This window comes from Pollicipes pollicipes, unplaced genomic scaffold (assembly GCF_011947565.3).
Source record: "Pollicipes pollicipes isolate AB1234 unplaced genomic scaffold, Ppol_2.1 Scaffold_3447;HRSCAF=4054_pilon_pilon_pilon, whole genome shotgun sequence".
In the NCBI taxonomy this organism is placed as follows: domain Eukaryota; kingdom Metazoa; phylum Arthropoda; class Thecostraca; order Pollicipedomorpha; family Pollicipedidae; genus Pollicipes; species Pollicipes pollicipes.
This window is the reverse complement of record NW_023596297.1, coordinates 32313448-32326215: the sequence shown is the minus strand read 5'-3', so window position 1 is coordinate 32326215 and position 12768 is coordinate 32313448. Positions and strand designations below refer to the sequence as shown.

Sequence of the window (12768 nt, the reverse complement as noted above, 5' to 3'; positions counted from 1 at the left end):
CCGTCCGTCTGCCGTATGCTTTTGTCAACAAAATGAAGTCCGCCAGGTCACGAGGAGGCTAGGCGCGAGAGCATCAAAAATGGGGGGAGACGATGCCCGCAGACGGAGCGCGCCTGGTGAAGACGTCGTGGAGCACGACAGGCATGAACGGTCTACTACGAAAGTGTACATGTGAGAAGAATAATGTGACGTATGAGGCGCGGGAAGTGGCACATGCAGTGGGTATTAGGGATGTATAGGTCCAGCATAAGGTCAAGCGTTGCTATGGCGTAGTAAGTGTGCGGCACTGTAATTGGCGAAATCACAAGCCTGCCAATCAGATGGAATTGTACAAGGAGGAATGTGAAGTATGGGGTTTGAGGATAGACCCATGCAACAGGTAATAGTGGTACATGGCTATAAAGTAATGACAAGGACTGCCAGAGCGTAGTGGAGTGTGAATGGGTCATTATTGGCGTCGAGTGCAATTGGAAAACCGTCAAGGTTAGAATGTAAATCAGAGTCGCGAGGATACGCCTAGTGGATGATGCTGATGGCGATTGGGGTTTTAGGGCGCGCTGACTTCTGAGGTCATGTTGCGCCCAAAACGCGACTGGTGGAGGGGGGTTTTGAAATGTAAAGTGGAGCCTACATTTTTTCTTGCTTACATGATTGCGCGCCAAAATGCAGAAAATACATTCTAATTCAAAGTACCTATGCATGGATATACCTATACATAAGCCTCCCTGTAACACCCACAGAGATGTTAGCCGACGCTCAGAAATCAGGCCCAGACACTAGGGATCGCACAGGCTCGACAGGCGGCTGCGGAGAGGTAAAACCACAGCAGAACAATCTCTGCGCACAGGGTGTCAGAGAATGCACCTCGGCACGGCTGGGCACATGCATGCGTACTGCGAACGCGGTTCCTCCAGTGCCCGCCTTTGGGCTCGCGGGACAGCCGACCGACGGACCTGAGAATTCCCGGCCGAGAGCCGAGGGGTGGATGCTCTGGAGAGCAGGGCGCCAGCTGTCGGCACAACGTCGACATGCAACGGCTGACGAAACAAATGTCAGAAATTAACATAGCACTTTGGAGGCAATAGGAAAAGAATGGGAGGGATTGCGACGAAGAGACCAGCCCAGAGTCTAGTGGGCGGAACTGACAATTGGTGAAAACGAGGGATCGTAGCACGTCGGAGGGGGGGGGGGGCAGATCGACGAAGAGACCAGCTCGACGAGGAGACCAGCTCGAGAAGGAGACCAGGTCGACACGTGCCCCTGACCAGAGCACTCCTGTTGGCTTCCGGCAGCGCTTGACTCTTTTCAAGTGACAAGACAGCCAAATGTTAGTCCAAAAACAGAAACTTTGAACAGCAAACGTCTACTCTCCTGGGTTCGTATCCTGTTACCAAGCCCCCGCCCCCCCCCCCCCCCTTTCCTTCGACGTACACTCCTTGCTCTGTGGCGCATTCTGTAAGATTGTGAGTCCGGTGCGCGGCGCTATGTAAATTATCTAGTAGTGGACCGTTTCGGGCGAGATGGGCGCGCGTTAGTAGGCAGCGGGTGCACAGGGTATAATGGGATTGAGCAGTGGTATGAAACCGGTGGCTGGTCGCAATACATGCAAGATTATGCCATTTGAACTATCGCGGACAGGTGTATTGCGCGCATGTAGATTAACGTCGCGTGCATAAAGGCGCGAATATATATTATATTTTAATACATAAGGCTTCTGAGCAGGTGGTGGATTTAAGCGAGGAAGCGAGAATTCAGGCGAGGAATGGACGTGGTGTAAGTATCTAGACCCAGATACGATGCATCAGCAAATTCGTAGGCCGCGCGAGTCTTTACGCAATAATTAGTTTGAAGATGGACGTTGCTAGTTAAAACGCAGTGCTTTGTTTGCAGCACACGCAGCTCTTGACGTAGACGTACTGTAAAATGCATGCCTCGACCCGTCAGTAACTGGATGACTAGCCAAAGGCTCGCTGAAAATTATGGTCAGGGATGATGGATCTATTTTATTTGATATGAAGCTGCGGAAGGGAAGAAAAATAAACTTTAAGTGACCATATCCTCGCATCACTAATCCCATTCTGATGTAGGTTTTCCATGACGACACCAAATGCGTTGTCCCGATAAGCTTGGTTGTGAAAGGGGTGATGAAAACTGTAGAAGCAATGGTTGTTATTGCTAGGATGCTATTCCTCATTCCTTTTGATGTACAATAGGTCAAAACTTTTCCTTTCCTTGCAACTCCTGATCGGTGTTCACATCTCCCAGCCCATTCTATGCATATTCAATAAACACTTCATCCCCGCATACCTTCCTGCTATACCTCGATAACCCGTCCAAGCCTAAAGGGAGTCATTCATACGTGTTTGCTTATGCAAGTATGGGGGGATTAGAACGGTGTACTGGCCTCGTCTAACTGCTGTTCCTATATCTGAAAATTTCAGCTCCCTCCAGCCCTTCCGCCGTGAAAAAGTTCAGTGGAAGCTACGCTCCATGGAGGCGAACTCCATATTATGTGGTACCGTTACCAGACCTGTCGTTTTCAGCTCAGTCGCTAGGTAACACTGCTTGTTCTAGTTGAGGCTCACGATTTCAAGCGTGGCCGTGTCGCCCACCTCTATTTGTGGGTATCTCCGCTAGAGGGACTCCGCATCCCGTTAGGTAGGCGTCGGCTTGGCCATGGATGCGGGCCTACCGTAGTGTCGGTCCCGCACGCGAGGCTCTGTGCGTTTGCGGGTGCTGCCCCACGCACCAAGAGATGTACCCCCTCCCCCCCCCCCCCCCCCCGCCGGTCTGGCGACAAGATTTAATGTCTTTACTGGGGTCCTGGCTGGTCGAAGCTGCTTGGCTACGCGGTCCGGACCGCACACTCGATACAAATGCGGCGTCCATGGGGGGGAGGCATGCTATTACCCCATGCCGAAGATCTCAAGCCTCCTGTCACCCTCGAATAGTGCTGAGTACGGCAGCGAGGGGCCCGAGGAAGGCCGTATGGAGTCATGAGGCTTCGGGAGGACCTCGCCGCCGCCGGGCCAGAGGTAAGCGGCCTCCGGGCAGCGAATTGGCAGCTAGAGGTGAGCACGGGTCTCGCCCTTGCCGTTATGCTCAGCACGGTTTCAGTTGTATTAGGTATCGCATACCGATGATGCACCGAGTGCTCTTCGCACGATGTTATTCCTCCGCTCTGGAATTACAGAGTGAAGAGTACTTCCTAGAGACTAGCTGAGTCTAAGCAATTTGTCCCCTCTGCACTGTCCGTGTGAAGAGCATTTCCTTAAGATTTATGCAGCGTTCAAGCAATCCGTCCCCCCCCCGTCCCGAATTATACGTTGTTGGTTCTGTTTATCAGGCGTGGCGGTACGTTACATGACAAGATGTCGGCTTGTTTCAGGCTGCATTGCATGCGGCCCGACGGAACGAAGTGGCCCTTCGGACCCTGCGGCGCCGAGCGGACAAAGTAGAATAGTGGCTGCGCCGCGATGCGGCCCGGTTCCACCATCTGGTGCTGGACCTTCGACTGATCTGCCCCCAGGAGGGTGAGTTGCGTTGATCCCTGGCCCAGCGTCAGCTCATTCTGCATCCATGGGGCAACTGCTCCCGGAGGATTAAAATCGACACGTGTGTGGTTTTCAGTATAGTCTACGAGGGGTCGTCTTTTTGCTTGTCCTTCCCCTGTCAACGGCGTGATCGGAGCTTTGACCAGACCTAAACGGCGTGATCGGAGCTTTGACCAGACCTAAACGGCGTGATCGGAGCTTTGACCAGACCTAAACGGCGTGATCGAAGCTTTGACCAGACCTACACGGCGTGATCGGAGCTTTGACCAGACCTAAACGGCGTGATCGGAGCTTTGACCAGACCTAAACGGCGTGATCGGAGCTTTGACCAGACCTAAACGGCGTGATCGGAGCTTTGACCAGACCTAAACGACCCGGTTGACGCCTGGCCAATTTCACACGAGTTCCACCAAACTCGTTTCATGTTTAAAAGCTATTTTCGAATCATTGATTTGTTCAGACGACCACCAACTCTCAACACTTTTTAATTGCATGCATTCTTCCATTACATTGATCCTGTGCACGGCAGGAGCGCGGAACGACGGGGGCCGATCAACGTACGACCAATGGGTGATTTAAGTACTATTTAAACTTGAGCTCTCGCTGCTCCCATGAGGACAACAAACGTGATGAGCTAGACGTGCCGACGTTCGATACATTAGCGGACACATATAAGCACGGACACACTAGACAAGGCCAGTACCGAGCGTGGAGTTAGACATCGTGTACAAGTTTAATAACTTGAGGTACAATGCAACAACAATAGAAGATGTGCCTCTAGAATCTAGACCAATTATAGCGCGGAGAAAACCGCCGCAGGGCCTGCCGGCAAAGTCGGAGACAATTTTGGAAGAAATAGATTGTGGGAACGCGGCCGACGCGGCACGACAGTCTTTCTGTCTACAGCCCAGCGCGGGCGACACCCGGCCTTTAACCGGTGAAAAGTCCATAACCCACGGTGAAAGAGCCCACAGTAAGACAGTGGAAAGGTCCCATATCAGTCAGCGGTCAGTACCGAAGGGCGTCATCTGCCACAATTCTCTAGACGCCCGATAAGCCGATCTGGTGTCGCTGTGATCATTGGGAGTGCAGTACTTAATCATTTTCCCTCTGAGGACCTTCGGATCGATCGGGGGGCACCGGCCCCGTCCCGTCAAAATGATAGTCGAAAGGCACCCACGGCTGGGACGGAAGAATTCCTCAGCTCCTGACCGTGAAAGGTAAATGGGGCCTCAGTGTTCTGCAGACGGAGCCCTTGGCCCAGGAAAGGCAAGAGCCTACTTCGTGTCCAAAAGGGTCACGGATCTGTAGGACATTGTAGGATCTGTGACCGACCCTGTTGGCCTGAGAAAGTCTATCCTTTTCAGAATCGACAGCTGAAACTAATTGCATCACCCGAATTCGAGCTAGATCGTTTACAATCTTTCGAGGTTAAGCATCGGTGTCTGGGGTCGCAGTTTTCGTCACACCAAGCGTTTCCGGCTAAACTAACTCCACGCGGCGGGCGACGGGCAAGCGAGGACGACCATGTCTCGTGATATCACGCTTTCGGAAGTCTTTCAAAATCATTTCGTGGCTTTCAAAAATGTCGGAGGTCAAGTGCATTTGCGAGGAGCACTATTGCATATAGATAACACACTGCTAAAAGCCTTATTCCTTGTTGAATAACAACCAGGAGAATGGAGAGACAAACGCACAGATTTTTCGGCTATAAGCCTTTATCAAGACGAATATCAACAGTAGGTTAAACATTGCCGCCCGAACCTACTCGATTTTTCACGTTTTTCTTTAGCAGCGAGCTACAGTTCTCACAGGTCATCAACATGCAGGGATTAAACAAAAAGCAATTGCCAGTTTTTACTACCACACAGTGCATATCCAATAAGAAACTAAAATACGCGAAAAAATCGTGTACATGCAAAGGAATTCGAGTAAACAGGCGTCACACATCACTTTTCCACGCACATGAGTGCAGGTAAACCGGCATCACGCATCACATATCACTGACACACGCAATCAATTTCAGTTAAACGGGCATCGCACATCACGCGTCAGGCTTCACTCACACATGTAAACGATTGTAAGCTAGCACACATTACACATCAAGGCACTAAGCACATTCGCATAATCGGCAATGATGAGCCCTGCACGTTAAGGTCTGGTCGCCGACTTCTTTTTGAAAAAAATGGATTCGCCTGTTTTCCGGTCTGGATAGTCCTGTGCTCCGAAGATGATTTTGATATCTAAAAGGGGCATAGGGTCTGTATCTTCCTGGATTTCAGCCTGAATGTGCTGTGTCAAAAAATGGTTGCTGAGACGAGCAGTTCTGTTTTGTTTTAACCGTGTCGCAGGTGTCCATTATATTCAAATGGATAAGGCGCATGGACTCCCGGACATGAACATTGCTTTTTGTCTATGTTCCTACTATGCTCTTCACACAGTTCACACTTAATTTCGTAAACTACGCTTTTTGCATGCAAACCTCGCGAAATCCAGGCTTGCATAAATGGCACCTATTTCCTCCGGGCGCTAGGGCTTCGACACAACACATTTCACCAGATACTTTTAAGCTTATTTTCGTTCTTCCAAGCTAACCGTACGCATAGTTTTGATTTTCTAACGATGTGTTTGATTTTCCAAAGCAAGTGCTCATTCATGTAAAATAGTGGTAAGAACTCGTCGTTCGACGGGGCGTTTTCCCGTTTCTTTCTACCGTAAGTGTGCTGCCGCCCATCCGCCCACGTGCTCTATACGTTTTACCTCTTCCAACATCATATCTTAGTCGTGGAGAATGTCCATTGCCCAAAAGCATACTTTGCCCGACAGCAAAGTCCATATTTTGATTATGATCTTTCCTTTTTCACCACTTCATAAGTTGTTTTGGGTCTTATGGAACATGTTACGTGTTGTATAGTGTTTAGTAGAACTTGGATGCGCAGATCCGCAGTGCAAAATTATACCAGAGCTGGTGGTCTTGAAAAGGAGCCCCACGTATAATGTTGTGCGGTTGTTCCTCTTTTCTACCGTCGCTGGTGTATCCAACTTGGGGTCCCATTTCCATCCCCTGTATGAACCATTGTAAAGGCTGAATTGGGATGCTGGTTGTTCATGGACTCCAAAAACGGTTCAAGGGCACGCTGTCCGTGCGTCCATATTCAAGCGTAATCATCGATGCATCTACCCAAATAAGTTGTTTTCAATGGGCGAGCATAGCTATGCTGTGCATAGCAATTGGGAACTCATGCGCTCCTCCTCTGGCGACGATATTTTTAGACTAATTTGAAACGAAGGGTCTGGCTGCTAGACTCTTAAAAATTAAATTTTGTGGCTAGATACATCGATGATTATGCTGGAGTATGGACGGACAGTGTGGCCTTCAAGAACTTGTTAAGTTGATTAACTATTACCGTCCCTATGTAGCCTTTACAACATAGCATAGAGCATACAGGGATCGGAAAAAGGGTTCCATAATTGGATACAATGGTGACGGTAAAAACGGAAAAACAACCGTACAACACTAGAAACGGAGCCTTTTGACAAGCCCACCAACTCTGCTAGGTAGTGCGAATGTAGTGATGTATGAAGTACGTAGTGATGCACTCGGGTGCGAATCTGTGTGTCTAACTTCCACTAAGCCAATATAATTCTAAACATTTACCGTAGGGCCCTAGACAGCTCATCAAGTAGTGAACAAGACAGAAGTGGCAGAAACAAAATATGGGCTTTGCTGTTGGGCAATGGATATTTGCTTCAACTTCGACGATATACGACGAAATCGACGTCGACTCGATTGAGTCGACGACGACCACTGGTAGGATGTTGGAAGAGGTAAAAAAAAAAATAGAGCACGTGAGGGGATGGGTGGAAGGAAACGGGAACACGCCCTCTCGGAAAACAGATTCTAAACACCACCTTACATAGATGAGCACTTGCTTTGGAAAATAACAGGCAGTATTAGACAATGAAACTGTGCGTACACATGGCTTGGAAACACAGCACTAGGCAAAAAAAGCATCTGGTGAAATCTTCTGTCTCGAAGCTTGACTGCCCGGGGGGGGGGGGGGGGGCAATAGGTGTTATCTATGCAAGTCTGGGCTTCAAAGGGGCTGCACGCAACAAAAACGTGGTTTACGAAAGTAAGCGTAAACTGTTCGAAGAGCATGGGAGATCACTGTCTATGTCACGGAGCCAATACGCCCTGTTCGTATGAGATATAATGAACACCTGCGAGAGGCTTAAAACAAGACAGAGAAATTCGACTTTCGACGACATGTTTTGACAGAAAACACTTAGGCTGAAATCCAGGGAGGTATACAGACCCCATACCCCTTTGAGAGCTCAAACATCTGCAGATAACATCTGCAGAGCACAGGGCCATCCAGACAGGAAAACAAGTAAGTACATTCTTACAAGAAGTCGGCGACCAGACCTTAACTAACAGGGCTCGTCATGGCCGATTTTACTAATGTGATCAGCGCCTTGATGTGTGATTCGTGCTAGCATGAAATCGTTGACATGTGTGAGTGAAGCCTGACGCATTAATCGCGATGCCCGTTGAATTGAAATCGTTCGCATATGTGAGCGATACGTGATGCGTGATGCCAGCTTACTGGATATAGCTGGCATGTTTGAATGATGCATAATGCGTGATGCCCGTTTACTTGAGTTCGTTTCCATCTACACGATTTTTTCGTGTGTTTTACTTCTGTGTTGGATATGCCTGTAGCATTTATATTGTAGCGAGGGTTGACCAGTGCTCGTTTTTAATCCTCTGAATGTTGGTGACCTGTAAAAACTGTGGCGTGCTTAAAAATGTGAACAATCGAGAAGCATCGGCAGGTTATTTTAAATTTACCACTGATAGTCATTTCGATAAAGACATGTAGCCGAAATATCACAGCATCTATCCTTCCACTCTCCTGACTGTTCTCCGAGGAATAAGGCTATGAGCGGTCTTTCAAAATTTAGACAAGGAGTATGTTTTTTTCTGCTTTTTTGTCCTGTCTACAGCTACATGACATCCAAAATAGAGGTTTCGTCACTACGTTAAAATTTAGTATTGCTGGAAATGATGATCTGCTCCCACGACGCGTCTGATGATGATTGGGGCTAAAAACCGCAAATCGCACAGGTGAAATAAATGGCTAGAACTGCCTTCTGAACCTACGGACTGATCCATAAAACGTTCGAAGGAGTTTCTTTCAGATACGCCATCGTCTTGTCGTCCCGTTGGCCACCGCGTAATGCTAGCTGCGAGGCCGCCTCCGCAACACCACTCTTTGTTTGGGACATGACATACACCTGCCAACTGGACTTGCCACAGTGGCCAATCTATGTATTACCCAACAGCCATTTTAAGTGAGGAGGCACTTCCACTCTTAACAAAAGAGTCAATCGTTTTGTAGAAACAACTTAAGAGAGGGCTGCTCAATACCAGTGATCGATAAAACGCTAGTTTGGCGGCCCCTTCGCAAAATTGCAATGTTTCTTGCAGAATATGTTCGAACTGGACTCGCAGCTAAATCCTTGTTGCATGGTCAGACCTTATGATGAAGACGAATATTCGTCATTCTCGGTCTGAGAGTGCGAATTCTTCGGCTGTAATTGAGACCATTATGGTCTCAATATCTAGATGCAAAAATATCAACACATTTGAATCTAGTTGTCTATTCGAGCCCCAAATCTGAATGCAAGTCCCAACTAAATGCACTTTGGAATTCGAGTCCAAATTTCAGTGAATCTTCAACACAAGCTCACAACCTTCCAGGACAGCACCATGATTGCGAAATGAAATGTTAATGGGTTTACGGATTCTCTTTAAGATCAATTTCATTCTTAAGCGATTTAACGGACTTGATTTAACGGAAGTCCAGCTGTGGACTGACTTTTCTTAATCATACATGGGGCACAAGGGTATAATTTCCTTTTCAGTGGCAGGGTTGCAGCCCCCTTCCCCTAACTATGAGAAGTGGGTTAAACACGGCAGAAACCTGTTTGTTGGTGTATGTTGAGAGCAGGTTTCACCAGGCTCCATGTTTTAAGTTAGGTTCACAGGCAATAGTCCCCCCCCCCCCCGTCTCATCTTGAGCTCTCCTAACCTTGAGAGGAAAGGGGGCACGTTGCAGAGAAACTAGTTTGTTGACTATTTTGTGGATAGCTTTCGTCATTTTTCAATGTTAAGCCCCCTCTCCCGACTCATTTGTAAACCCACAACCCTGACGGGACACTACGTTGGTATGGGATGACGGGACACCACGCTGGTATGGGATGATGGAACACCACGTTTGTATGGGATGAGGGAACATCACGTTGGTATGGGATGACAGGACACCACGTTGGTATGGGATAGCCATGAGCATCGTGCCCCCAGAGACCACGAAATGCCGTGAACGGCATCCCTTACTTGCTGAGGCATTGGGCCTAGGCATTTCCGGTGCCCGGCTCGCGAACACTGACGCTCCAGACGCAGACCAATCGCCGTGGATTCTTCCATCCCTCTTCCGCGCGACGGGCGGCCACACCCCCGCATCGACGCTCCGCGCGCACTGGTGTGGACTGGGGTGGTCCCACCTCTCCATTACACCTTGCGTCGTGACACAGCTACCGGTCGTGACACAGCTACAGCTACCACTCGACCGGGACGCTGTGTGTTGCCAGACTCCGAACAGTCCACGCCGCCACGTTCACGCCGAAAATCGGGAGGCACGAAACGGCCAACCGAATCTGCTGACAGCCCAGTGCTCCAAGCTTGTGGCACTGATGGACACGAAACCTTCACCATTCGATGCCTCGTGGTAGAAAGTCTAACCTGTTAAGAATATGGTGACCTTGGTCCAGGCCAAAGGTAACCAAAAATACAAAAAACGTAAAAGTAGGGCTGCAGATAACCCATGCTCCAAGCCTATGACCCCAATCAGCATTAAACTTTCACCGCTCGATGTGCCATAGTCGATATGACATCCTGTCCAGAACATGGTAACCTTGGGTCAGGTCAAAGGTCGCCTTAAACGCTTAAAACCCAAAACAGGGCTGGAGAAGGGATTGGGGTTGTTGAGCATGGGGGCGCCTGCAGGTCAGGTTATTCTGAAAAGGATAGGATATCGAACTGAGCACATCAATTGGTGAAGGTTTCATCCTAATCGTTCCCATAGGCTCAAAGCATGGGGTTGTCTATAGTCAATATTGGTGGTTTAGGACATTTTTGTGACCTTTGACCTGACCTATTGTCAACATGCTCTGGAGAAACTGGACATCGACTATGGCGCATCGGTTGGTGAAGGTTTGATGCTGGTCGGTTTCATGCGCTCGGGCATAGGATTGTCTGTAGCCCTATTTTCCTCCGCTTTAGTAAAATGTGTGTGACTTGACCTGATTCAAAGTCACCTTTGGTCTGGAAAGGATACGTAATCGAACAAGCCGTATCAAATGGTGAAGTTTGGTGTCAATCTGCGCCATAGGCTCGGAGCATGGAGTTGTCAACAGGTTTGGGGTCGGCCGTTGAGTCCCTCTCCGAGAATCTCCCAATTTTGCTGCCAGAATAACCGCGAGCTTCACATCTGGGACGCAGGAGGGGGGGGGGGGGGGAGGGACACCAAATGGACAGGATGGGATATCACTCACCTCAGCGTCAGAGTGAGTGAGTAAGCATTCTTGCGTGAGGAAGTGAGTGAGTAAGCTTTCTCATGCTCGAATTTTGGGCGGAATTCCAAATGACACAGTGGGTCTAAAATGATCTGCTATGTTCGGTACTGACATCGCTGCGGGAGGCCCCGTCATTGAGAAGTGGCCGCATGAGGCGAGTATATTTGAGGGAGTGCTCCACATATATATGGGGTTTTAAATTAAAATAGCCATCTTGAAGGCATTCCGGCGCTGTTCACAATCCTGTCCTTAAGATCTGACCGCTCTAGCTTCTGAGCTACACGCCCGCGAAAGTGGGAATGGTATAACGGCTGTCAGCTGGCTCTCAATCAGTGTTGTGCAAGGTATCATGACGGTATCAAACCATGGCACATTTAGGACTAAATTTAGTAGCCAGAGAATTGTGCTGTTGAGAATTATGCTGCGCACGCCTCCCTCCCCCCCCCCCCCTACAATGTAAGGTTGTTTTATGGAGAATCAGTCTACGGCAGGAAACTCCTGTCATGACTGAGATGATGTTCTAACATGCACCGCAATCATAGTGATCGGTTGAGGTTCGTGCTCCTCATGATGAACATTTTAGCGTGAGGTCGTTAGGCAGGCTTTTTCAGCCTCCCTTTCCTCTTCGGAGCCCTATTTCATGAGCAAGAGCGTGGCATCGTCAATACCGAGAGGAGCTTTTCATGGTCAAGGGAAAGCTCCTGTCATAGGCGTAGGGAATGCTTCAAAAAGTGGGGGGGGGGGGGGGGAGGGCGATGTGAATTGATCGCATGGCTGCTTTTTTGCATATTTCTGGATCAGCATTGCTATTAATTGGTGTGTAAAACATGTTCGACACCTGCAACAGTATCTTTTTCCGAATTATCCTCCCTTACACCACACCACTCCAGAAAAAAGGCTCCCGAGGAAATGCCTGTCTTAGGTTTGAATCGGCCCAACGAACATTTAATTGCTATCATCAAGCGCAGAAGACTTGATCTGCTTTTGTGTGTAGCCAGGGGCGTAGCCAGAGCCTTGCTAAGGGGATCATAGTGTTGACAAAAGCCCCTCTTATAGTGACCCCACCAAAAATCCCCGGATATAGCTTACTTGTTCACATGGAATACGGCTTTCATCGCTTCATTGTTGTGTTTACCTTGCAACCAGAACAGAAACCAGACGCTACCTTGATATCAATTTTGTTTGTGTTTTGAAATAAATTAACTCCAGAAATCAGGCGTTGAACGACCACATGGAATAAATAACCGATGCCCATTATTTACAATGGTGTGTGTGCACCCTTTGTAAAGTGATATAATTCAGAAGCTTTGTCGGAATGTTTTTTCTTGGTTCGACAGACATTAAGGGATTCACGAAGGTCGATTGTAGACAGATATGTTTGATCGAAATTTGAAGATCAAAATTTGATTTTAAATTGAGTGGTCAACAATGTGTAATAACGTGGCCATGCCATGTTTGGCTGGGATTATTTAACATTCAGTCGGAATTGATTAGTGGTACAATTTATGCAACGTGATTTTTTATCATGCGCGCTCGCAAATTCGAAAACCTCGACGCCAGGCGTTGCAGTCTC

At 48.5% G+C, this 12768-nt stretch overlaps 1 protein-coding gene across 1 annotated transcript in view; it reads right to left on the bottom strand.

Annotated features, from left to right (window-relative positions):
• Positions 1 to 3636: 3636 nt before the first annotated feature.
• LOC119092448 (1-phosphatidylinositol 4,5-bisphosphate phosphodiesterase classes I and II) overlaps positions 3637 to 12768 on the bottom strand; it is a 75287-nt gene continuing 66155 nt past the window's right edge. Inside the window, exon 13 of the mRNA XM_037215410.1 lies at positions 3637 to 3669. Coding sequence (XP_037071305.1) covers positions 3637 to 3669 — 33 coding nt within the window. The remainder of the gene's footprint in view (positions 3670 to 12768) is intronic.